The sequence below is a fragment of the Spinacia oleracea genome, chromosome 3 (genome assembly GCF_020520425.1).
Source record: "Spinacia oleracea cultivar Varoflay chromosome 3, BTI_SOV_V1, whole genome shotgun sequence".
Classification (NCBI taxonomy): domain Eukaryota; kingdom Viridiplantae; phylum Streptophyta; class Magnoliopsida; order Caryophyllales; family Amaranthaceae; genus Spinacia; species Spinacia oleracea.
The window spans coordinates 139,249,311-139,275,325 of NC_079489.1; the positions used below are offsets into that span (position 1 = coordinate 139,249,311).

Consider the following 26,015-nt stretch of genomic DNA (forward strand, 5'->3'; position numbering starts at 1 on the left):
AGTTTTAATTTCATGGTTATATATACTTTGATAAAGGGTAATCCAACACAACTTTAAAACTTGTCTGTTTATAGCAAAGTTGATCATAATCAACATAACATCAGGATCAAATCTCGTCTACATCGCCGCCTCTTATTGTTCTCAATACATTATTTTTAAAAGGGACCAGGAAACAAAAGACTAATGTGTTTGGTGAAGTTTATTAGGTGGTGAAGATCCCCTATTTTTAAAGTACTTTATGTTAATAATAAACTGAGCTGACTGTTACAAAAAGAACATCCCAAAGTCATCATTCATCAATCAGGAACACAGCATTTTGTTAAACAGTACTGCAAGCTTCTTCCTCATCTCCCTGCAATTTTTTTTTTTTAATCAATGGCTACTACCTCTGATTCCAGGTATTCTCTCTGAAAATCTTCTGTCAAGTTTTAAAATTTGCTTACTCTTTTTTGCTTATTGATTGTTCTCCGTAATGTTATTGTGAAATTTAATGTTCAGATAAGTTTAGACAAGCTAATAACTCCCGATAACATTGAGATAATATGGGTTACAGATAAAATAAGTCGAATATAATAGGGATTACATCGTAGCCTTGAATTGGAATTGGAGCGTAATGGTTCAGATTGGTAAACTGTATAGAAACAGTAGTCTGCTAACAATCTAACATAAACTGGAATGAAACACAAGACATGGTATTATATTAACCACACCCATAAAAACACCCAACTAGTCTGTTTGACCAATCCTAAAACAATAGAACCTTAATCTCAAACACAACTGACTAATTGAGCATAATTAAGCTAAGTAGCTAACATATATAATTACAGGCATTCCAACAAATTAACATATATGGAGTACCTAATAGCCCTAAAGATGGGTTGGCCTGGTTGGGCCTTGATATGTGCCAAGCCATGTGTCTCGGGCCTGCATGAGCCTGTTCCATGCTAAGCCCATTTATTTCATGCCGGGCTGGGCCATGTCAACATTTTTTAAAAGGCAGCCAAAACCCACATTTAGGGACGGGTCGTGTCTAATTAGGTGATTTGTCGGGCCGTGTCGTATCCTGCTTTATCCAAAAAACATGGTCGGAGCTCAACCCACGGCCCACAACTTTGTAAATTAGCATGCAATACAGTAGTAGTGACCAGTGAGCATCTTGCACATGTGTCTATGATCTGGTTTGCGATTACATCTGAATTTTTAAGGATAACTTTTCCTCAATTGTCTAAAGTTATTGAAAACCTATTCACTGCAAAATTATGCATCATTAGAGACAAATTTTGAGACGGTTTACTAGAATTTCGTCTCTAAATTAAAATTGAGATGAAATTGTATATGGAGTTTCTCAAATTTCGTCTCAAATTTGTAAAGAATTTGCCAAAATCATGTATCAAAATTTTTGAGACACCCTCTATAGAGACGCCCTATTTCTATCTCAAATCCATTTCTAATGGTTGTTTTGAGACGGATTTGGACTATATATATAGAGACGAAATTCCTCATCTCTATAAAACGATTATTTTGTACTGATTGTCATTGCCTTTTTTACATAACTGTCCTTCTCTCTTTTGGTGTTCCACTTGTAAAGGGTGTCGATGAAATGTGCTGACAATGGTGGTGTAGAAGAAGAAGAAGCAGGGTCAATGAATGGGTCTTGTACAGAGATTGTTATTGTTCGTCATGGTGAAACTGATTGGAATGCTCTTGGAAAAATGCAGGTACGATGATACGTTAATCAATTATCAGGGTATATTAAAATAGAAAGTCAACCAGTATTGGGTGAGATATTAAAAACAAAAAGAGTTGGAGCATAATGGTAGAGGCGTAGAGTTCTCAACTAGAGCTGTACATGTTGGGCCGTGTAGGTCCACTTGTCAAGCCCGCGTGCTCCGTGTCTTAACGTATCGTGTCTGAAATGGGCCAAGGAAAAGACGCATTGTAGGGCTCATATCTCTCTTTTATAAGTAAGGTTCATGTATATCGGGTAGAGCCAAGTTGTGTTGTGCTGTGCCAGTAGGCTCTTTACTAATTTTAATACAAATTGTTTTTTTGTTAATTGGTAAAGAAAAAAAAAGAGTGCTATATGTGGACTGACCCATCATGCTCATGTCAGGCTTGTGTGGAGTTTCTAAAATGACAGTTGATAAACGGCTCTCGTACCATGTCGGCCTTAAAACGGACTCATGCTATGACGAGCAAAGTCTGTGTCGGGCTCAGTCAGGCTACATGTCAGCCCGGCCTGGCCCGGCCCATTCCCAGCACTACCCTAACTTCAAAATGTTAGGGTTTTTCATGCTAGAGTGGGGCTAAGTACAGACAAAAGAAAAAGAGTAAACATTAACGAAACGTGTAAGAAAGCCTCCCCTGTAATATCTTCAACGATAATCCTCTCAAATTCGTAGGTTGCTCTTAAATTACGATAAACTATAGAAAGTGTTAGTCAGATGAATGTACTTAAAATATCAGATTTGAAACGTATAAAACGTGACAAAAGAAAAATGTGACCATATTAATTGTCAAAAAAACATTAACATAATGAAAAACAAACTCAAGATGACAAGATCAAGCTAAACAAACTAATAACAAAGTCCTAAACAAAACACATAGAAATCTTACTAATAATGAAACCTTAATTATTAAGAAATTATATATGTGAAGAGGTAGATCCTTCACATGCATACCTACTTGTAGAATTGTAGAACATCTGATATTGTCTCTGCATTGATAGTGAAGCATTAGGCTGCAACATAGGCAACGATTGCATTGGTAAACCAGCACCGTACGATGACGTCGCCGCACCGACATTATCAACGATTCCTCGCCCTTGATCGTAGTACATTGTATTCATATTGTACATCAAGTTACTCCCCTTACCACCACCACCACCACCACCACCACCACCATCATGATCATCACCCATTAAAGTTGCTACACCCCCTTGATAATAATGATCATTATTAGGGTAATTGAATGGTACTAATTGGTGGCAATATTGTTGATTATTATAATAATAATTATTACTATTGTTAATGGGGTAATTATATGAGGAATATAATTGATTATACCCTTCAATATAAGGGTACCCACCCATTATTTGGTGACCACTCATGACACTAGAGATAGGTGTAGGTGTTGGGATTGGGCTTGGGCTTGGGCTTTGGGTTGGCTCATGATCATAATAGGGTACTAATAAACCCGCCTTTTCAACATCAACATCAACATCAACATCATTACTAATATTATTATTACTACTACTATTACTCTTAATCAAGGCAATCCTTTGCCTAACAAACTCAATTTTGCTATCCAAATGAGCAAGAAACTCAACGAGTTGATCACTTGTTAACCCATCAAACCTAGAATCCCAAGACGGGTACGGGTTCGGGTACTTACTAATCAAACCATTTTTTTGCCTTAATTTCAACAACTCTTGCTCTTCCTTTCGCTTCCAATCATCAACCATGTCGTACAAATTAAGCGACCTCTTGAACTTTTCGTCATTAGGAACACTCAAATACCTATCAATGATCTCTTTAGCAATATTCGGATCCGTAGCCCGACCCAAATCCAAAGAATCTCCTTTGAAGGAATAAACTTCGGGTTGTTCCGTAGATTGCTTCTTCTTCTTCCCTTCATTGTAAGGGTAGATAATAATGCAAACGGGAACATTACATAAGATTGAGAACTCGTGACCTTTTTTAAGCAACCCTTTCTTTCTCTTTGCATAAGTAGTGTTCCTTAACTTTTCCTTGCTTATAAACTCCATTGCTATTTTTGCCCTACCCATAATTAATTCACTTTTTTTTTTCTTAGGAGAGAAAGAGAAAGAGATGGAAATTTAGAGGTGTTGTAATGAATAAATGGTGGAAGTTAATTAATGAAGGTGGGTTTAAGAAGTGAAAGTTCCTTGTAGTACAATTAGGTTAAATTGGAATATTTTGATTCGGAGTATATTTGTATATTGGTAAGTATGCATGTGTAATTAAGGAAATAATGTCAAAACCATATATTTACGATTTTATTACCATTCATTGGAGAGATTAATTCAAAAAAAAAAAAAAAATTATAGTGACGTGCTAATTTTACAGATCACTCTAATTGATTGACCTTTTTTTCCCAATTAACTATAATTTTAAATTGCCCCATATATAATTTCCAAAAATAACATTGATTTTCCTTTATTCTCAAAATATCCATGAGCGATATTGTGAAAGGCTTGAATTTTTAAAAAATATTTTGCCTTTCTTTCCTTTTTTTAAAGATTTTAGAGAGGATTTTGTTGTTACATATATTTGTGTGAATATTAATTAATTACGGAGTATCTCATATACTATACATTATTATTATACACAAATTCTTGTACAATGTTGTCACACTATTATACACAAATTCCTGTACAAGGTTGTCAAACGGTAGAACATATAAAATGAACTGCACACTCTTATATTTTCCCCTTACGGCCCTATTTGATTCAATATTAGTAAAGGAAGGGAAGAGAAGAGAAAGGAAGGGAAGAGAAAGGAAGAGAAAGGAAGAGAAATAAAATATATTTTCCCATGTTTGGTATGATGAATGAAAATGATAGGAAACCCATGTTTGGTACAACATTAGTAAAGGAAGGGAAGGGAATGAAAGAAAAAACGTGAGTTTAAGATTTAATATTTTGTTTGACAGACTTAATTTTTTCTTTCCTTCCAAATTCCTCCAATTTTGGGAGGAAAGGAAAGTAAAACTTGTATACAGGGAGCTTTCCTTCCAATTCCTTTCATTTCCTTCCACTACCCATATAATTTTTTGAACCAAATATAAGAAACGTTATTTTTCCTTTCCTTTCTTTTCTTTTCCTTCCAATTCCTCCCAACCAAATAAAGCCTACATGTTAGAGGGATCACACATGGACATATAAATACCCTTGGATGCATGGTGCACCTGACTGGACCTTAATTTCCAGTCGCGGGTTATAGTTCATCTAGTAAAGTCATAAACAAGAATCTGAGTACCAATTGTTTGTTGGTTCATTGGTGATTGAGGCTGAACTTGATAGGGAGAACCCGTATTCGATCACCAGCACCAATAATTGGAAGGGGACTTAAACCTAACCACCCAAAACACGCACCAAAAACCCTAAAGATGAACCATGTGCTAACACCAAAAAAAACAAAAAAAAAAAAACAAGAATCTGAGTTGATAAAAGTAAGGGAATTGTGTATATACTTCGTATATTGATCAACAGGAAAACCCCCAATTACCTAGGCTAAGGGAAGTTACACAAGTGTACGTACATTTTGAAATACACATGCAATGACTTGCAAAATGTTAATGATCAACTAAAAATTAGGCATTATGGAGTTTTTTTTTTTGGTTACCCACAATAATAGAGTTAATTTAGTTGTTTGGTACGTGTTTAACTGAAAGTTGAACATCTTTTTAGGGTTTACAAAAATTAGGGTTTTCTAAGGCGGAAATAGCCAATTTTCTTCGGAAATTTGGTTAGTTCTGCCCCTTCTCTTTCAATTCTGTTGTATTTTTGCTTTAGATCTCAATAAAATTACATAGTTTCAGTGTAGTAAGTACCCCTATAGTGGGATTGATTGTTTCAGTTTAGTAAGTTGTTTCTAGTTAAGTTTTGTGTGTTTAGTTTAGTTCAGGTTGTTTCTTTGGTAAAGATTTATGCGGGATCGAAGAGGATGTCAATCTTTCGACTACAATCAGACGAATCAGACAGAAATCATATTTGTCACGGCTAGAACAGATCTATAGACCCCCTCGTCAATGAAGGCTGTAAATCTCAGCGATATCAAAGAGGGTATACAGAATGTTTGATATACTACGATCGTAGCTATGGTGAAATAAAGCTTTTATTTGATTCGATTGTTATGTATTAGTTAGATTTAAATCTTTATGTAGATGTCGTATGATTTTTTTATCAATGAATTAATTTGTTTATCAAAAAAAAAAAAATACTGAAAGTTGTACATTTACATGTACTAAATGGGTCCAGGGCTATTATTAAAACTCACTGGTATATAATGCCATCCTGCCACATGTCGCCACCATTAGATGGCAAGTGACATGGCTCCAATTCATAGTCACATTCACATACAGAGTATAATATTTTCTTACAAACACATGAAGAAATGCAATCGTCAATGCTTGAACCCAAGACCTCATGTTCAAGAGCTAGAACTTTAACCACTAATCCAATGACACAACTTATGATATTTAAGCAATTTAAAACATATAAATTATGTTTATTAATACCATGTATTAAAACTTTAATGCCTACCATAATTATACATTTTAATGATTTCTTGTGACACTAAAATATACTTATTTTTTTTCATTTATATTTTCATTCAGGTTCATTTACGATTACCTTTTTTTAGTAGGTCAATTCATTTACATATACTTAGAGAGTTAGAGCTATAAAAAAGAGTAATTGGATTACACATAGCAAATGATTACTCTATTTTTAATTTAAATTTAGTTTACTAAGATATTTAACAAATTTTATATTAAATCACCCTTACATAAATAAAATATAAAAATAAATTATGCACCAATATTTATCTCATATTATATATGTAAGTATTTAAATTTAAACTATTATAATTTATTTTTATTTAAGTCAAATTTTATCAAGATCAATTATCAAATTACGTATAATCACCGGGGTATCGCCCGGGTGACAATAACTAGTTATACTTTCATATATGTAGGTTGCTGATCGACTGTCAAAGGAACCTAAAATAATATGTGGTATTATATATTCATCTGATTTGAAGAGGGCACTTGAGACAGCTCAAACTATTGCATCCAGATGTGGTGGCCTTCAGGTTTATTTTGTTAATTATACGTACTCTTGTTAATCAATACAAGTATTTAATGTTTGAATAGTCAATATAATTAATTATATTGAGTAAGATATATAGATTGGTCTTTTTAATTTATATCCATAAGTTTGTGACAGGGTTGCTTTTGTTTTTGCTACACATTCCTTTTGTCTTTCAAAGAATTACGTTATTTTGTCTATTGGTCTATTTTATTTGTCTCAAATTTGTTTTGTGGGCTTTCCTATTCGATTCTCATTTGTTTTTTAATGAAAAAATACAAGAAGTTAGGGTAGCCTTCTCTCAAGGATGTACCCTAACTTATCTAAAGATATAAAATAAGAAAATTTACTTTCTACATAAAGGTTAATATCTTGATGAATCTGGATGTTGTGACCTATTGCGGCAGCATAGTCTGCTGCGCGATTGGCTTCCCGATAAATGTGGCGAGAGGAAGAAGTGCCAAAATGTTGTAAAAGCTGATTGACGTCTTTCATTAGCACCTGAATCTTCCATGGGCATTGAACTTGACCTTGTAAGATATTAATAAGCAATAAATTATTCTCATGTTTCTATACAGTTGTGTTGTCTTGCCCTCCTAACACCCTCAAGGGCTCAAGGTAGGGTGTCTGGGAAGACGATGGATAATGACTTGGGGGTGAGCAAAAAGTTGGGTAGCCTGAATCGGAACAGGAACCTGTAAGGAACTTGCGGTTTCGGAATGAAGAACCTGCTAATGTAAAAGGTTCCGGTTCCGATTCTCAATTTTTTTGTTACGGGTACCCTGTTTGATCTCTATATTGAGTACCTGAAATCTGGAACTGAAATCAAATATGGTAAGAAGTATATTAGACCAAAACATTCAAAAATTTAAGCTCGTTTTTGAAAAATATAAATAATACTTATATAATAGCAATTTAAGCCCAAATTACAAAATAGTCAAAGCCCAAATTATAAATTAGATATTTTTTTCTTAATAAATTAACAACAATTTATTTAAATCTATAAAATAACATGGTACCCTGAATTGGAACCAGCTATAACATATTCCGGTTCTAGTTGTTGAGAATTTGACGGGATACCCATACTCCTATAGACCTATAGTGCTCACCCTAATAATGATCACTCGTAACATATATATACCCCCTGGGTATGGAATAGTGTCATACTCTGGGTTCCCATTGGTCTATTTCACATAAGCAACCCCACATGAAATTTAAATTTAAATCCAAAATAGCAACCCAACATGAAATTTATAAATCTAAACCAATCACATCCCAGAGTGTGGCACTATTCCATAGCCAGGGGATATATGTAGCCTTTTTGTAACATATAATATAAATTTGTGATATTCTCCGGCCACATATACCCAAATGAATTGATATAAAGGTTGGTTCATTTTGTTTTGTTTGTGAATTACTACAAGTCCGTAATTATAAGAAGTTCATTAAGAACACGAATGTGACAACTAATTCTGAACGGAGTCGTGGAGATAGATGGATCAATTTAAATTGATTTATGTTTTGTGTCTAATATATCAGGTTGTTAAAGATGAACACCTGGTAGAAAGACATCTAGGATGTCTTCAAGGACTTGTATAGTTGTATATGATGAATGAATGAATCATCAAAGATTAATCCCAAAGCTTATGAAGCTCTCGTTAGCTCAGAACAACAAATTCCGGTCTTTACATGTATTCTCTTTCGAAAATAGTGTCTACTACGTAGGGAATGTACTATACTATTATTACCCTTAATAGTTAATTCCTCCGTTCTTATTTACATGAAACAATTTATTTTGGCACACATATTAAGGAGAAAGTAAAAGAAAAATTTAAAGGACAAAAATGTCCCTTAACAACAACAATCAACTATCACTTTCACATCTTTAAATGCAATGGCAAAGATGACAAGTTACTGTATAATACTTTTCCATAATAGAATTGTGTCAACTAAAAAGAAATCTCCCTACAAAATCAAGAGTCTTTCATCATATATACCCAAGGGAGCAACAATTCTAGGCCTCATACATACAAAAATCAATTCAAAATACAAGAAAACATCCTGCACAAACAACCCTAATTTAGGTTTAGGAAGTTTTAGGGAAAAGTCACTAAAATTCCAGGTGAAAACGGTTGGCCCATACCTTTAAACTTGCTCTTAGCTCGTTTTTTTGGAAACGAAAATTTTAATTCTTTAAGCAAATTATGTCATGTAAATAAGAATGGAGAAGCATTACTATAAACTTCAAGGAGCAACAATGGAATTAATATATGCATTCATCATCTGTAGGGTGGTGGTGAAAGTCGCGATCAAGTGTACCAAAGTAGCGCAGCTTCATTGCAAAGAATTGCTGAAAAACATAGAGGTAATGTCTTAATTAATTAAGAAGCTACTCCGTAGTTTGGGCTCGTTCGATATCACTGTCAGTTTCTAAATTTTGGTTATTTGGTTCTGGAAGCAGGGGCGGACCCAGGAATTTATAAATGGGGGTCTAAATTTTTTTTATGGTTTTTACTTTTTAATTTCTCGTATTTGCTTCTTTTAGGGGGTTAAAGTGGATTGGTATGTAGTCGAAATATTAAGAACGCCATAATAAAATATATGAAGGATTTATGAACTTTAATTTTGGGTTTTCATAACAATAAAACTCAACACCTAGTCCAAATTGCAACAATAACTTAGCGCGATTTCAATTTACAATTGATAAAACGAGTTTTTCATACTTTGACGGAGATTACCTTTATTACAATAATTGTCACTAAACAAATAGCACACCAAGACACTAATAAACAAGGAACATCATTTTTAACACTTATGGAGAATTACGCTATTATATAAGATTAAATTAATTAACCCTATACGTCTAAAAAACATACAACTATAAGACTATAAGTCTATAAGTCTATAAAAGTGGAGTATAAAAATACATTACTATTTTTTTGTGTGTTTGTAAAAGCAAAATCATGAACCATTATAGGAAAAATATATAAAAAAAAACAATGAAGGAAAAATGACTTGCAAAGGGAAAAGGAAAAAAAAATAAACATGAAGAATTTAGAAGATCTACGAAGGACAAGTAAAAGACAAAAAAAGGAAAAAAAATGAAAAAAAAGGGAAAAAAACACATTTAATATCCTTTTAGGAGGATTTGAACCCTGGCAACATGTGTAACATACTATTCAAGTAACCATTATGCTACAAGTGTATTTCATTGTCATCAATGTACGTTAATTATACATAAGTTAACTATTTTAAGTGCAATTAATTACCCTAATATTAATTTTACAATTTTTTTTCAAAAATAATGGGGGTCCCTTTGAATCCCTCCGGGTACCCGTAGGTCCGCCCATGTCTGGAAGTCCTATGAATTAGATTGAATCTTGAACCAAAATATAGTCATTGTACTAGTAATTATGTTGATTTTGAAAAATGGCAACAAAAAATTGGAAACTATTTTTTATGGTTTTTAATTTTTGGTTTTTAGTTTTGTATACAACATAAAACAAATAATGATACCGAATGGGGCCTTAGTTAGGGTGTGTTCTATTCACCAGCTGATTTTTACTTATTTTATCTGAACTTAACTAAACTTATTAGAACTTATCAAAACTTATTTTGGTTATAAATTATACTTTGTCAGCCCTTATTTTTCCTGAACTTATCTTATCTGAACTTATCTGAGCTTAACTGAATTTATCTGAACTTATTTTTCCTGAAATAAGTGGAAAAGGGTGAACAGAACAGAGCCCTAGTTGTACGATTTTAATTAATTAATGAAGTACTTCATCAATTTTAAAATTATTTGTCTTATTTCCCTTTTTGCACATTTTTCAATGTAATATTCACACGTTTTTTTTTATAATACATTCACACGTAAATATCTTGAAATAGGAGTGATAAAAAAATTATAAAAAGTTGATCGATATTGTGAAACTATGACTTTTCTAGAAGAATAAAACAAGATCACGCGTGATTTTGAAGTACATATATCGCTACATAGTATAGTACAAAGGGAGTGTTTGGCAATTGGCGGTTTGCGATTAGCTGTCGGCTGTTTTACTTGGCTGGTTTGACTGGCTATTGGCTGTGGTGGCTTTTTAGTAGGTTGTTTGACTTATAAAGATGTTTGGTAAACTCATTTGTTGGCGGTGACTACATAAAATGATACTTATAGACACTATTATGTTTTATTAACCATTTATTACATTCTTACTAATTAATTAACCAAGTTAATTAGTATTTAAATTAATTATTTAATAAATTATTACATAATGTAATTAATAAATAATAAAATAAGTAATAAAATAAATGAATAATAAAAATAACTATTATTTACTTCTAGTTCAAAGAATTATTAACTTTAATATTTATTAATTAGTACGGAGTATTAATTAAAATTATGATTTATTAATTAATTATTGTTAATGCATGGTTAATCATTGAATTATTTAATAAATTATTAAATAATTTAATGAGTAAATAAAAATATATTAATTAAAATTACTATTTAAATAAATAAATAAATTAGTTGTATTTTAAATGATCACTAATTAATTAGTACTTAACTAGTAGCAATTAATCCCACTCTAAAAAAAATAGTACTCATGGTTAAAAATATGAGTAGTAATTAAAAATATGAGTTAGTAATTAACAGTTCTAATGCATAATTAATAATTGATTAGTCCATATTAATTTAATTAATTGCTAATTATTTATTAATATCATTATTCATGGTTAATTAGTGAAAAAATAAGGATTGAAAAGTAATTTGAAGATTGAAAATCCAAAAGCCATACAAAAAAGCTAGTAACACTATCTTTTCATTTTTGGCGAATAAGCTGGCTTTTCAGCTAATCAAAAATCCACTTTACCAAACACTTTTATTGGCTGTTTGACCAACATGAAAAGACAACAACTAAAAGTTAGTGAAAAAGCCACCAAAAAGTCATTTGCCAAACACCCCCGAAGTATTCAATTTTCATTACAGAGTACAATCTTTTAAATATTTCAAATAGGACAAACATTTAGAAATGGATAGAATAATTAAATTATCGTGAAGTGACGTGGTTGGTTAATTAATGTTTGTGTTTGAATACAATGTGGATGTTGAAGGAGAGCCGCCGAGCCGGTGGTAGTAGTAACCCATGGAAGTGTAATAAGAACACTATATAGGTGGTAGTATTGTTCACTTGTTTGACGGAGACGTGTGGTCCATCAAATCATGGAAAGATTACACTCATCTCGATCTCATATTCTGATTCTGACAGACTATAAATTAGCTTCAATTAATTCCCTTTGGATTTGCTTTTTTTTTTTTTTTTTTTTTACCAAGTTTGATATTTTGAAACTCTCAAAGTTGAAAAATTGTAAGGCGTATGTGTTGATTGGATAACATTTGTACGGTTTTGCAAAAGATAATAAGAATAATGAAACGTTGATGGTTATTTGAAATTATATATGAACTCAGAGTTCAAATTTGTTTAGAGTATATTGGATTCGGTAAATTCTCTTGTCAATTCATATACTAAACGAGTACCTGGTTCAAGAATACCACGTCATTTGTAACCTGATGAGTTCAACTATATTTGGTGTATAACATGGCCCGTGAAATCATATACTTCGTATATGAGGTCAAGTTCGAGTTTAAAAGATGTAAAAGAATGGTGGCGGTTAATATGGTATGTATATATGAGATTTTTTAAACGTCAATTGGTTTATCGGTACCAATACAGAATTTGTCGATACAATAACGCAAATGTTAGTATATGTACTCCTTAACTTCACTCCAGTCACTAGCCCTGCACTAGTCTACGTACCAATATCAAATTAGTGGATAGCGACAAGAGTCACTTACATCTATTTTAAACACAAGCCACTTTTAATATAGATCTCCTCGTAATACAGGTAACTTGTGGCTGACTGCTGATGGCGATACAAAGATAATTGGGGATGGATGGCTTAGAGGTGAGTGGTGAGTGGTGAGTAGTGAGTAGGTGACTATGGTTGGGACATGCAGGATTTTGACAAAAAGGGAGGGTCATTTCATGTAAAAAAAATTCAAGCTTGGTCCACCAAAATTGGGTTGGGCTTGTCAGTCCCTTCATTTTTAACCTAAAGTACATTTCCAACGTAAAATTCATGTCCAAAACCAATTCCTTTTAGGTCCGATCCATGTTGAGATCACATTCTTCTCAATCATTTGTTGCTATGTCAAATTTAGAATTCATCTAAGTAATACCACCAATAATAAATAAATAAATAAATGGTAAATTTGCCAAAAATGATCTTTTATAACTCAAATTTTGCAAAGGATTTTTTGTCAAAAAGGACCTTTTATAAGCGTTTTTTTGCGAGAAAGGACCTTTTATGTCAAAATTGGTGAAATGGGACCTAAAATTAAATAATTTTTGTTGACTGGGACCTTTGCCCGGATTCTTGGAGTTGACCCAAGTTTCCGGTATTGACTTTGACACGTGGCAACCGGAAAAGGCCACGTGTCAATATACTCATTTAAAAAAAAAAGTTATTTTTTCCCCAAAATTCCCCTTTTTTTTTTTGACATCAGCGCTTTAAAAATGGTTGATTTCCCACAACCCCCTCATATTTCCCGTCCACCATCACCATTCACCACCGACGAGCCCTCATGCTTCTCTTTTCAACACCGAATTTTCTCTCTCCTCCTTTGCCTCCTTTCTCTAGTGGTTGAGTTTCGACCCTATATATGGTGGTCAATTTTAGCCGGAATTTTCAGATCTGAAACTTTTCCACCATCCTTACCGCCTCGAAACCCTAACTCCAGTCACCGCCCTCTTCCTCCAATCCATCAACACTACCCTCTTTCAGCCTCATACCGTTTTAAGACTAAAAATGGAAACCCGTTTTATTTCTAGACTAAAATAGTTGGGCTTGTTAGTTCAAAAATGGAAAAATGGGGAGAGAGAAAGAGAGGGCTGAGAAGATGTTGAAGCAGAGGAAGTACACACATTCTTCCGTTGTTGTATGCTTTGGGTTGAAATTGGCCATTTTCGACAACATAGTTAGAGGGTGTAATCAAATGTTGGAAATTAAGCTTAGTTCCAAGAAAAAGGAGTAAATTAATTAATCAATTCATTAATGGAGCAAAACAATGATGTGAGAATTGTGAGAAATTCTGGGGATGTATTACTTGTGTATGTTAAGAGAAGGTAATATTGCAGAGAAATTTTGGGGAAGGTAAGAGAAGGTAATATTGCAGGAAGAGTACACAAAAAAAAAGGGAAAATTTGGGGAACAAATATTTTTTTTTCTTTTTTTAAAATGAGTATAAGGACACGTGGCATTTTCCGGTTGCCACGTGTCAAAGTCAATGCCGGAAACTTGGTCAACTCCAAGAATCCGGGCAAAGGTCCCAGTCAACAAAAATTATTTAATTTTAGGTCCCATTTCACCAATTTTGACATAAAAGGTCCTTTCTCGCAAAAAAACGCTTATAAAAGGTCCTTTTTGGCAAAAAATCCTTTTGCAAAATATGACCTTATATAATTTTTTTTTTTGTGAAATCACACCTTAATGTAAATTTTTTTGCGAGAAAGGATCTAGGGGCTAGGGGAAGTTTCTGGCATTGACTGAACTTTTCCGGCCATTGACTTGCGCGTGAGCAGCACGTGTGGCTTAAGTTGGCTAAAGACACTGATTTTCCCTAGTCGTGATTTTCAAACTTGATTTTATTTCGATTTTTTTTTTCAACTTTAGGTTTTAAAGCTTAGAATTTTGGAGGAAAATTGGGTGTGGTTAGCAAAATAAAGTCATACGTGCTTCTCACGTGCAAGTCAATGGCCGAAAAATTTCAGTCAATGCCGGAAACTTACTTTTGGTTGTCTTTCGCAAAAAAAAATGTACATTAAGGTGTGATTTCACAAAAAATAATTATATAAGGTCATTTCTCGCAAAAAAATATTTACATTAAGGTGTGATTTTACAAAAAAAATATATATAAGGTCCTTTCTCGCAAAATTTGGGTTATAAAAGGTCATTTTTAGCAAATTTGCCTAAATAAATAAGTACTTTCTCCATTTCTTCTTAGTTGACACTTTTGTTTTTTTACTTCAAGCATTATTTATATAAGTCATTTTGATTTTATTTTATACTCGCTCCATATTTATTTAAGAGATACACTTGGCCGTACACGAGTATTAAGAAGAAGAATTGAATTAAATAAAATAATAAAGCAAATGAGGTTGGGTAGATATTTTAATAAGTAAACAAGTGGAGACCATGTCATTTTGGGGGGGGGGGGGGGGGGGAGGTGAGGTGGGTTTATGGAATTATTTGTTTAATAGAATTGTGGGTCATAGGGTAAATTAGATGTATTATTTAATTAGATGGTGGGGTTGATAAGTTACTCAAAATGACAAGTGTATCTCTTAAATAATACGGCTGGAAAAGGCAAGTGTATGTGTATCCCTTAAATAAATACGGAGGGAGTAATTTTACTTCAGATAAAGCATAGGCATGTGCGTTGTTGCTAAATCCACATCAACTTTTTATAATTTTACCTTATTGAATATACGGTTTTTTCATTAAATGCCCCTGAGGTTTCACGAAATTCACCAAATACCCCTGCGCGTTTCAAAATACATAATATACCCCTATTTAAAATTAAAGTGCACCAAATACCCTTGTATTTAACGACCGTTAGTTCTCCGTTAGCTTTAATTTACGATTATACCCTTATTTACCTAATATTCTATATTTTAACTTAAAAAAATAAATCTCATTTCTTCTCTCCCCTCTCATCTCCTAGTTCTAACCCATCTTCGATCTCACACCCAATTCATCAATAGCCATTGATTCACCTCAAACTACCCAGAAATACAAGCCTCTTCTTCCGGTGATTGGGTAGTGCAGGTGGTGGGAAGTCCGGCGAATCCACCATTTCCGCCGATGAAGGTTGAAGACTTGAAGGCTGGCGGCGAGAAGAGATCGAGGAAGTCCGACGAATCCATTTTACTGGACAAATTCATTGGGAGGAGAGGGTTAAGCGCGACGGAAGAGAATGAAGGAGAAGACGGCGACGCCTTCTCAATTCTCTCTCCTCAAACCACCTCCTTCTCCCTACCAAACTCCAGACGGAGGAACCCTGACCCGAATGCTTTCCTGGGTCGTTAATTTTTGCTTGAAGTGAGAAACAATGTCGCCTGTAGAAGGATCTCGGGAAGAGAATGTGTACTTGGCCAAATTGGCTGAGCAAGCTGAAGGTATAAGAAGCTTTTTGGTAATACATTGCGATCTAAGACCTTGCAAATTGCAATTGCATTATTATAATTTCGAACGGAACCACTCAACACTATTTTGATCAAATATCACGTTCGAAAAGCTAATTGGTTTGCAAGGGATTGGCAGGCTTTTCAATGTCATTTTTTGTGTGTATTTTGCTAAAGGGATTGAATGATAATCCTCTGTGTGTATTTTGGGAAAAAAACAGAATAAAAATGTTCAATGTTCACTTTTTTAATGTGAATTTCCTGATCAAATGACTTGCAGCACTTTGAGAAGATCATCAAGATCAAACAAAACATGGATTGAGTGTTAATCCTTTGTGTATATTTTGTTAAAATCAGAATAAAAGTGCTCAGCATTCACTTTTTTAATTTGAAATTTCTGGTCATATGAGGTGCAAGAAGTCAGTTCTTAAGAGTGAGATTTTGTTTTTTTTATAATATAAGGGATTGGGTGTCAATCCATTGTGTATATTTTGCGAAAAACAGATTAAAACTTTTAATGGGAATTTCTTGATCAAATGAGGAGCAGAACTTTGAGAAGATCAGAGTAAATCCTTAGTTTGCGTTTTCTCAAAAGAAAATGAAACTTCATCATATGTTATTCCATATAAATTTCCAACACACTCTTGTGCGGCAAGTGAAGGATTAAACTAAAATAAAAGGCTTGCGATCTAGGACAAGGAATAACAGGGGTTTGTCAAGTTTGCAAAGTCATACAACCGAAGGCTTTCACAAGCATTGCCTTCTTCTAATACTTTTTGTTTGTAGCAAAGTGTTCACAAATGCGTTCTGCTCCCTTGATTTTTTTTCTTTATTCTATACTTCCAGTAGTTCCGTCTTCCGATATCAACCAACCATGGAAAAGTGTTTGGGACAGATTAGGGAAGCCACAAAAAGATGTGCCATCCAAAAGCCAGATTGCTGATGTTTGTCCAGGAGACAAAGCTCATTGCAATATAAGTTGGACTAACCAAAATTCAGCTTTGATTCCTAAACCTTATGCACAAATAGATTATGGCAATCAAAGTTTTTGTAAAGTTACTATGCAAATTAATCATCTTTTATGGAATACAATCCCTATTTATTGCTCTAATTTGTTACAAACAGCTCTGATTAGAACTGCAAAGCCGTAAGATTTAAATTATGCAGTTTAAAAGCAGTTTGGGTATTTGGTGCAAACAAGTTTACAAATAGGTGTATATTGTGCAAAAAGTGTATAAATAGGTGCATTTAGTGAATTATAAACATGACTTAACGGAGGACTAACGGAAAGTCAAAATAGGGGTATTTGGTGAACAATAGGAAAAAAATAGGGGTATATTATGTATTTTGAAACGCGCAGGGGTATTTGGTGAATTTCGTGAAACCTCAGGGGTATTTCATGAAAAAACCGTTGAATATATGAATGTTTGATATAATGTATTGACAAGTGTGTCTAAAGAAATGCGTCTAACTAAAAAATTAATTGAGAAAATATAATTAATGGTTTGTGAATGACCATATTATGATCGTTAATCCTTGTCTAATCCTTATAAGTATTTTATTATTTATTATTTTATCCTTATAGGTCTTTTATAAGTATTTTACAATTTTATTCGAGAATGAGTGGATGAGAATTAAGATTGGCGGCAAGAAGAGTTGGTACGTTTATCTTTATATTTTTGGCGGGAGTAGTGTGATGCTGACATATAGTCAGGACATGAGTAACGTCATAATTGAAACAAAAAAAGAAACAAACAAAACCCAATATAACTAATTTGATTATATGACAAAACCGCACTATCTTAGCGGGCCCCAAAAGCTATTAGACAGTTGGTCTAAACACGCGGGAATTTTAACGGTCTTGTCAATTACAATATCATTTGTTAGTTGAATTTCACCTTCTCAAATCAGTAAATCAAAATACACTCCCCACCAACAACAATTGCGGAGAACTCCGGAATTATAACTTCATACAGACTACAGAGTACTCATACTTTTACTGTTTTTCGCAAAATATATATTAAGACGAATTTAACAAGATCTCACGCATGTTTTTCTAAAGTGTAGATTATAAAAAATAAACAAAGTAGATTATGTGAATAGTGCAAAAAACAAAGTGTTGCTACTATTTTGAAGCGGAGGAAGTAGTTTTCATTATGTAGATGTCGATTACTCCCTCTATCCCTCTTTAATCTTTACATTTGGTATCATGCACGTTGTTTAATGACTAACTAATGTGGTTTGATATTCATTCATTTTTTTATTTAAACAATGTAAATTACGTTTCTTTTTACGGAGTACAAGATAAGGTTTTCACTTTTATACAAAATCTGACATCCAAAAAAGTATGATAGATTTAACGTCCTAATGGAAAGGTGTGAGAGATTAAATATCCAATTGAATTTAATTGATTAAAATAATCATTTGGCACACATTTTGACAGAACATTAGGACATTTATGTTATAATATACTCCGTAAAAGAAAATATTAAAAATCTAATGCATAAAATGAAACATCCGAAAATAAAATACTTAAAAAGTAAAGGGACGGAGAGAGTAGTTCTCAGTTAATAACGCAATTTATACATAATCCGTATTAGAGAAGGGATGCAAAGTGATAATTGTGCACTTTTAATTCTCCTTAGTTCACGAATTGAAAATTGTAATCTATACAATTATTTGAGCTTCCCTAAAAAGAAAAAAAATGTTAGTTTTAGTTAATGTCATGTTAATAATAGTTTTTGACAAAAATGAATTTGAAGGGAAAGGGTGATAAAGTTGTTTAGCTACTAAATGGAGAAAAAAAAAGGTTTAGAATGACTGTAAGATCCTACTTAAATTTTAAACCGGTTGGTTTTTTGCTTTTAAATTGAAAGAACACACATCACACATAGAGACTTTAATAACCATGCTTAACTATGGTTTACTGTAGTAAGAGATGATAATTTTTTTCGGGCATTCACTGTTATCGAGAGGCCGATCAAGCGGCTGATCGATTTCTTGACGGCAAAAGGAAGTTCTTGTCCTAATTTGTCGTTATAATTTTCGTCTTTTTATCCTTCCCTTTTCTTCGTCATCCAAAAAAATGAGTTAGATTAAATCTTTTAAAGTGGTTAACGTGATTTATTTTCCTTATTATATCGTTGGTAATTGGTATATCTTACGTCCAACATTTGTTTAATTAATTGCAAAGAAACAAGTAGAAGAAACAACAAACAACACAATAAATGTTTGATAAATCATTAAATCTATATGAGGATGGATTGTGCTTGTCGATCGAGTTGTTAGATTTGTGGGCCCCGATTGTAACCGAAAGGTAAACATAAGTTATGATTATTAATTTTAATTTTTATCGCATAAATTTTGTTTTGAGGCGTGAGGGTTAGCACTATATAACAAATTTGTTTATGTCATTTTATTGCAAACCCCAAATTGAAGTAATGTGCTTTATTATTGATATTGAACTCTTAATTTTGCGATAAAGGTGGCTGAAATGGAGGCACCTGGTTGTAGATGGTCAATGTTTGGCCGTTGACATATTCTAATTATCGAAATATATTATTTGTATCGAGCTAATTTGATGAGCTGCTCGTAACACAGTAACATTAAAATAGGGTGTTATAATTAACTTATTATATGTACTTATTTAGTAAGTATTATACAACAATACAAATCGGAGTAACTAACTAAAGAGTAAAGAGGATCATGGATCAAGTAGCCATACAGTAGATAGAAAAATCATAATGGGGATTACTAGCTAATGGTAACTAACAAATAACAAACAAACCATAATTATTAAGGCTTTTAAAGCCATTGCTCCAACATTAATGTCCCACTATATAAGCTTTAGTACTAAGGCCTTGCATTTTCTCTCTTTCCACTAAAAAAGTGATGTAGTATGTATTCAATAAAAATTGATTTTAATCTATGGAACAATTATAAACCGGTAAAAACCAGGGTGAGATATGTATTAAGGCCTATCATGTATATTGGGCTTTGAATATAAATTGTGTTAATTAGCCTACTAAGCTGTATGATGTATTAGGCTTTAGGTTTAGGCTTTAGGTTGTATATAATACACATCTTCAGAAATACAAACTCAAGAAACACAATTAACCCTAATTTGTCATGGTATCGGAGCTAGCAGCCTAGCAAACCTACCATCTCATTTTTTTTTTCCAGCCGTATTCAAGGACTAGCACCAGCGTGTTTATCTTCTTGATTCTTGCTTAAACCAGAGTGTTCTTGCTTCACCATGGATGACAATGGAAAACTTGATCACTCTTCTCCATACTACCTTGCCTCCGGGGATCGACCAGGCAACCTAATTACTCATGTCCTGCTGCGCGGGGATAACTACTTGGCATGGTCACGAGCGATGATGACATCTCTCAAATCGTGTCGCAAATACGTATTCGTTGATGGCACTATCAACAAACCTACCGATAAGAAAAAGCTCCTTGATTGGGATACGGTGAACTCCATGATTGTCTCTTGGATTATGAAGAGCATGGAACCAAAGGTAGCCTCTGCCGTACCGTACTTTCAGGAAGCTAAACCCCTATGGGATTTCTTGGCCAAGAAATTCAAGGTGGCTAACGGCCCACGTTTACAGCAACTTCGGGCCGACATCATAGCTTGCAAACAAACCAAATCAATGTCTGTCGACGACTACTACACCAAATTGATGGGTCTGTACGAAGAATTGGCTCACTTCAAACCCCTGCGTTCTTGTTCGTGTGGGCAGTGCATTGTGACGTTATCGGGAAACTAGCCTCCGACCGAGACGAGGAAACGTTCCATCAATTTTTAATCGGCATCGATGATGAGCTTTATGGGACTGTTCGCACCAACCTACTCTCTCGCGTCCCTCTTCCTTCTCTGGATGATGCATATCTGGCTTTCACACAGGAGGAGCAGTCACAGGGCATTGCTCGTGGGAAGGCTAGCCAAGACACACTCACCTCTCAATCTATTTTTGCTCTACAGGCAGACAAGCCGAGAAGATTTGAGAAGGATAAGTCCAAGCTCTCATGTTCACACTGCAAGCAAGGGGGGCACGACATCAACACTTACTTTAAAATACACGGTGTACCGGATTGGTACGAGGAATTGCAAAGCCGGCGCAACAAGAACGGGCCTGCTGCACCTCGTTCTAGCTTTGTACTGAAGGAAATAATGCCCTTGGTCCAAGTATGCATTCTATGTTAAGTCTAATAAATGCGGTTCAGTATTAATTAACAAGTTAATAATTCAGTGAGATCAAGTGAGCTGAATGCCTAGCTAGAGGCCGCTTCAGTTCAAGTGGAATTAATGATATTAATCCACAGCTTACTCTTGACTGAACCCGTAGGGTCACACAAATAGTACGTAAACGGATCAAGTATTTAATGACATTAAATACTCCATCTATGGATATTCGGAATCGACGGATCTTGGTTTCAGTGGGAGCTGAGATCGTCACAGGCAAGAAATGAATGCTCCGGAAACGATGATATTGCCGGAAACGGAAATATGGATCGTATCGGAAATATAAATATTATCCAAGTCGTAGATGTTGCTGGAAACGGAAACATGGTACGTATCGGAAAATATTATCGGAAATGGAAATATTGCCGGAATCGGAAATATTGCCGGAAACAGAAATATTGTCAGAATCGGAAATATTATCGGAATCGGAAAATAATTCCGGAAACGGAAATATTAAATATTTGTTCGAAACGGAAATTAATTCCGGAATCGGAAATATTAAATATTGTTCGTATCGGAAATGAATTCCGGAATCGGGAAATTAATCGGAAGCGTATCGTACGAATTAGCATCGGACAAGGCCTGCCAGACGAAGGCCCAGCACGAAGCCGGGCCATCGCACAGCAAGCCAGGGCGCCACAACGCACCAGCCAAGGCTACGCCAGGCTCACCGCAAGGCAGGCCCAGCGCGCGCCAACGCTGCGGCAGCGTGTGGGCCTCGTGGCAATGGGCTGCGAGCTCGCGGGCTGCGCGCGCGCGCATGGCGCCCCTCGTGGGCTGCTGTGCGTGCGTGTGTGTGTTGGTGTGCTATAAGAATCCTTAAGCTATCAGGTTTCGACATATGATTAAATTCCTAAACCTAAAAGGATGAATTAATTAAATAAGAATTCTATTAGGATTCTAGTTTAATTAATTCGTATCCTAATAGGATTACAATTCCCTTTCCATACCTCTATAAATAAAGGCCTAGGGTCATTATTTTGCATAGAGTATTCAAGTATTCAAAGTGATTTTGAGAGCAAAATTTCAGTCATACAATTGCCTACATTAGCCGAAAATTCTAAGTACCTTAAGGGCGATCCTAGTTGGTCAAGCTTAAGGCGGATCCGGACATGCTGGACTATCTACGGAGGGACGACACTTGGAGTCCTAAAGACTTGTTCTTGTTCGGTTCGGGCGCAGCTAGGGAAGGCACGCAACAAAGTGTATGCATCTAAACTATGCTAAATGATTATGTGTAAATAATATGCTTTCCTGGCTTTATGGTTTTTCCGCATGATTTATGAATTGTCATATGTATCATAACCTAACAGTGGTATCACGAGCCTCTTATTATTTTCATAATCTAAATTGCATGAACATGGTTAAATATTACAAATTTGCAAGAACTAAAAGGGGTGATTAATTTTCGTAATTGTTAATTAATTGCAAATTGCGTTTATTTAATTATACGTACGCAGTTTTTCGGCAGTTTCTTCGTTACTCATCCAAATCGAGTGATTTTTGTGTCAATTCCGCGTGTAAAAGGCATTCTAAAATTTTGACAACAAGAGTGTTTTTCGGCCGAACACAGAATTCTCAAATTCGAAGCCTAACTATGACTTTTCGGAGGTTTTAGTTTTTCGAATGCAAAATTTCGTAAATTTAAGATGTTAAATTAAATATTTGCGATTCTTGTTGATAAATCTTGAATTTTTGATTGACCTACTGTATATGTTTAACAAGTTTGAATGCCTAGCCTTGTTAATTATGCAATCTAATTTGTAATTATGATTAATTTGTTGAAAATTGGAATAATTTAGAATTAATTTGATTTTCATAATTAGTTATAATTTAATTAGACACCTATGATTAAAAACCACCATAAAAATTGTAAATTTATGTTAAATTTTAAATTTTTATGACCTAGACTTGAATCCATGTTAATCGGAAATCAATTAAATAATAAATTTTCGATTTTTCGCCCTAAAATTATGAAATTAATATTATTTATTAATTTGTCATTAATTTTGAATATAAATTTTAAATTTTTATGCGATTCGCTCATATAAATTGCACGCACAAAGCAATGGACGCTACGTGTTACCCTTAAGGGGTGTTGTATAGTGCGGGCATGTGACGACGAGCAAGGGAGCTCGTCGCCCATGCGGTACGAATGCTATGAGCAAGGCCATGGTGCACGAGCGCAAGGCAGCAGCCCTGCCTTGTGTCGTGGGCTGTGTGCGATGGGCGAATGGGCGAGGGCGAGAGCAAGGCACGAGCAGTCGCGTGTGGGAAGCAAGCGAGCTGCGCCACAGCGCGCACTGCCTCGCGCAAGCATGCGGAGCCTCGCGCGCAGCGAGCGCTAGTGTGTGTGCGACGAGCGCTGCGCCCAGCGATGGCGTGCAGCGTGCTTGTTGCGGCGTGCGACGAGCGCTGCGCCTAGCGATGGCGAGCAGCTTGCTTGTTGCGACGTGCGACGAGCGCTGCGCCCAGCGATGGGCTGCGGCAGCATGCTTGTTGCGTCGAGCGCTGACGCGCGCAGCAAGCACCAGCTCGGGTGATGCCTTGCGATGGTGAGCAGCAGCGATGCGACGCAGCGCATGGGCTGCGCGCACATGGCCAGCGATGGCTGTGTGCGTGTGGCCCATGGGCGTGCGTTGCGTGGGATTGTTGCGTTGCGATTAGATCGTTTTGAAATTTTAATTTGAAATTTTCAGTTTACGTAATTTTAATTAATTTTAAAATTAATAATTTAAATTATTTTCTTGGGTTTTAATTTTGTATATTGTAATTATAATAAATTTTATTTATTCTAATTATTTTACTAAAATTAAAATCATGAATTAATTTAAATACGACTGAAATTAAATTAAACTTTTTGGATTCAATTATAAATTTATATGAGCTTTAAATTTTAATTAAATTTGTATGTTTCCGGTTAGACTAGAAATACATTTTTATGTTTAAAATTAGTAAAGCATATGAATTTATTGGTTTAAGTGGGAGCCCTTTTTAGTCATAAACTCTTGATTAGGTTTACAAATCCTTAAGGTTAAAACAACTTGATTAGAATTAATAAGGACTGAATAATTTGTAGATTATTGGTGCCCTTGATTAATTGCTGCAAATGTTTATGTGATGCATAATGTGTTTTACTAACCAGCTATGTGGGCCATTCATAATAATGAATGGGTGAATTGTATATATTGTATATGTACTGTTTTGCAGGTTATGAAGTGACTAGTATGGCCCAAATAGGATAGAAAATATGGTCTGCGTACCATTAATTTGAATGTAATTGGTCTAAAGTACCAAAATTGTTTTTCAATTCAAATATGGTCTGCGTACCATCAAATAGTTGTAATTAGTTATAGCTTATCCTATTTGAAGAAAATGGTGCCTCCCACGGAGATTTTCAAGACGGACTTTGAAGTTAAAGCTTCAAGATGAAGTCGGGCCATACTAGATCACATTTATCTTATGCATGTTTTAAGTTATTTATTGCTTTTAAATATGTCTTAAAATGCATGAGATCAAAAGCTTGATTATGTTGCATGATTAAGGATTTTAGTTCACTTAAAATCTAACCAACATAGTAAGAGCCTTAAGTTCCAAACTTAAAAATTGAGTTAAAAGGTGCCATGCCAAAATATACACTTGCTTGGATATCCTTTACATCAATCTAGTAATAGTTTTCGCTCAGCAAGGTGTTACTTATTGGTCCTAAAGGGGCAAGGTACACAAATAATTGTGAGTACATGTTAGTTTTGGTGAAACTCAACGATATAAGTAAGGAGTCCTTTTATGTCGTGGCAAAATCGATAGGTTTACCTAATAAGTTCTTAGACGTACCTATCAACCAAGAATAGTTTCTAGACTATTAGCAAAAGGCTTTTGCTTACCTAAGATGTTTTAGAATTAAGTCGACAAACTGTGCTTAGTTCTTCAATGATTTTAGGATCTTGGAATCATTTTATTCACACCTGCCGGAACACATAACTTGAATAAAATGATTAATGAACATTGAATTATGCATGTATGCTAGAACTTAAGTTTATTAAGAGAAACTGTGAATGGTTATTTATTTGTTTATTCTTTTCAATTGTAGTTTTAAATATGGCAAACAACAATTCATTCAACATTCGATCAATTCTCGAAAAGGAGAAGTTGAACGGGAAAAACTTCCTTGACTGGCAAAGGAACTTGCAAATAGTTCTTATGCAGGAAGAAAAGGAGTATCTCCTAGAAGAGGCGATGCCCGAAGCCGCAGGCGACGGGGTCACTCAGGCAGCCCTCAATCGTTGGATTGATGCCAACAAGGATGTGAAATGTCTAATGCTCGCCACCATGAGTGCAGATCTGCAGAAAACGTTCATCAACTCAGATGCTTTCACAATCATCAGTGAGTTGAAGAAAATGTTCCAAGATCTGGCTCGAGTCGAAAGATTCGAGACTCATAGGCAAATTCTTGAGACCAAGCTTAAGAAAGGCGAGCCCGTAAGTCCACATGTTCTCAAAATGATTGGACTCATTGAGAATATGAGTCGGCTGGATCAACAATTTTCTCAGGAAATGGCTATAGACACCATCCTCCATTCTCTTCATAGCGGGTATGATCAGTTCAAACTGAACTACAGTATGAATAGTCTGGACAAAACGCTCACTGAGCTTCACGGTATGCTAAAGACCGCTGAAAAGACGCTCAAAAG

The 26,015-nt window shown here is 34.7% G+C and overlaps 1 protein-coding gene across 1 annotated transcript; it reads left to right on the forward strand.

Annotated features, from left to right (window-relative positions):
- The first annotated feature begins 227 nt into the window (after window positions 1-227).
- LOC110799833 (metal-independent phosphoserine phosphatase-like) lies at window positions 228-15,979 on the forward strand. Its single transcript, XM_056839711.1, is given in 8 exon segments — window positions 228-398; window positions 1,589-1,718; window positions 6,720-6,836; window positions 8,372-8,428; window positions 8,430-8,513; window positions 9,122-9,197; window positions 12,737-12,796; window positions 15,681-15,979. Coding segments are annotated over 8 exon segments (846 nt in total). The 5' UTR covers window positions 228-375.
- The last annotated feature ends 10,036 nt before the right edge of the window (window positions 15,980-26,015 follow it).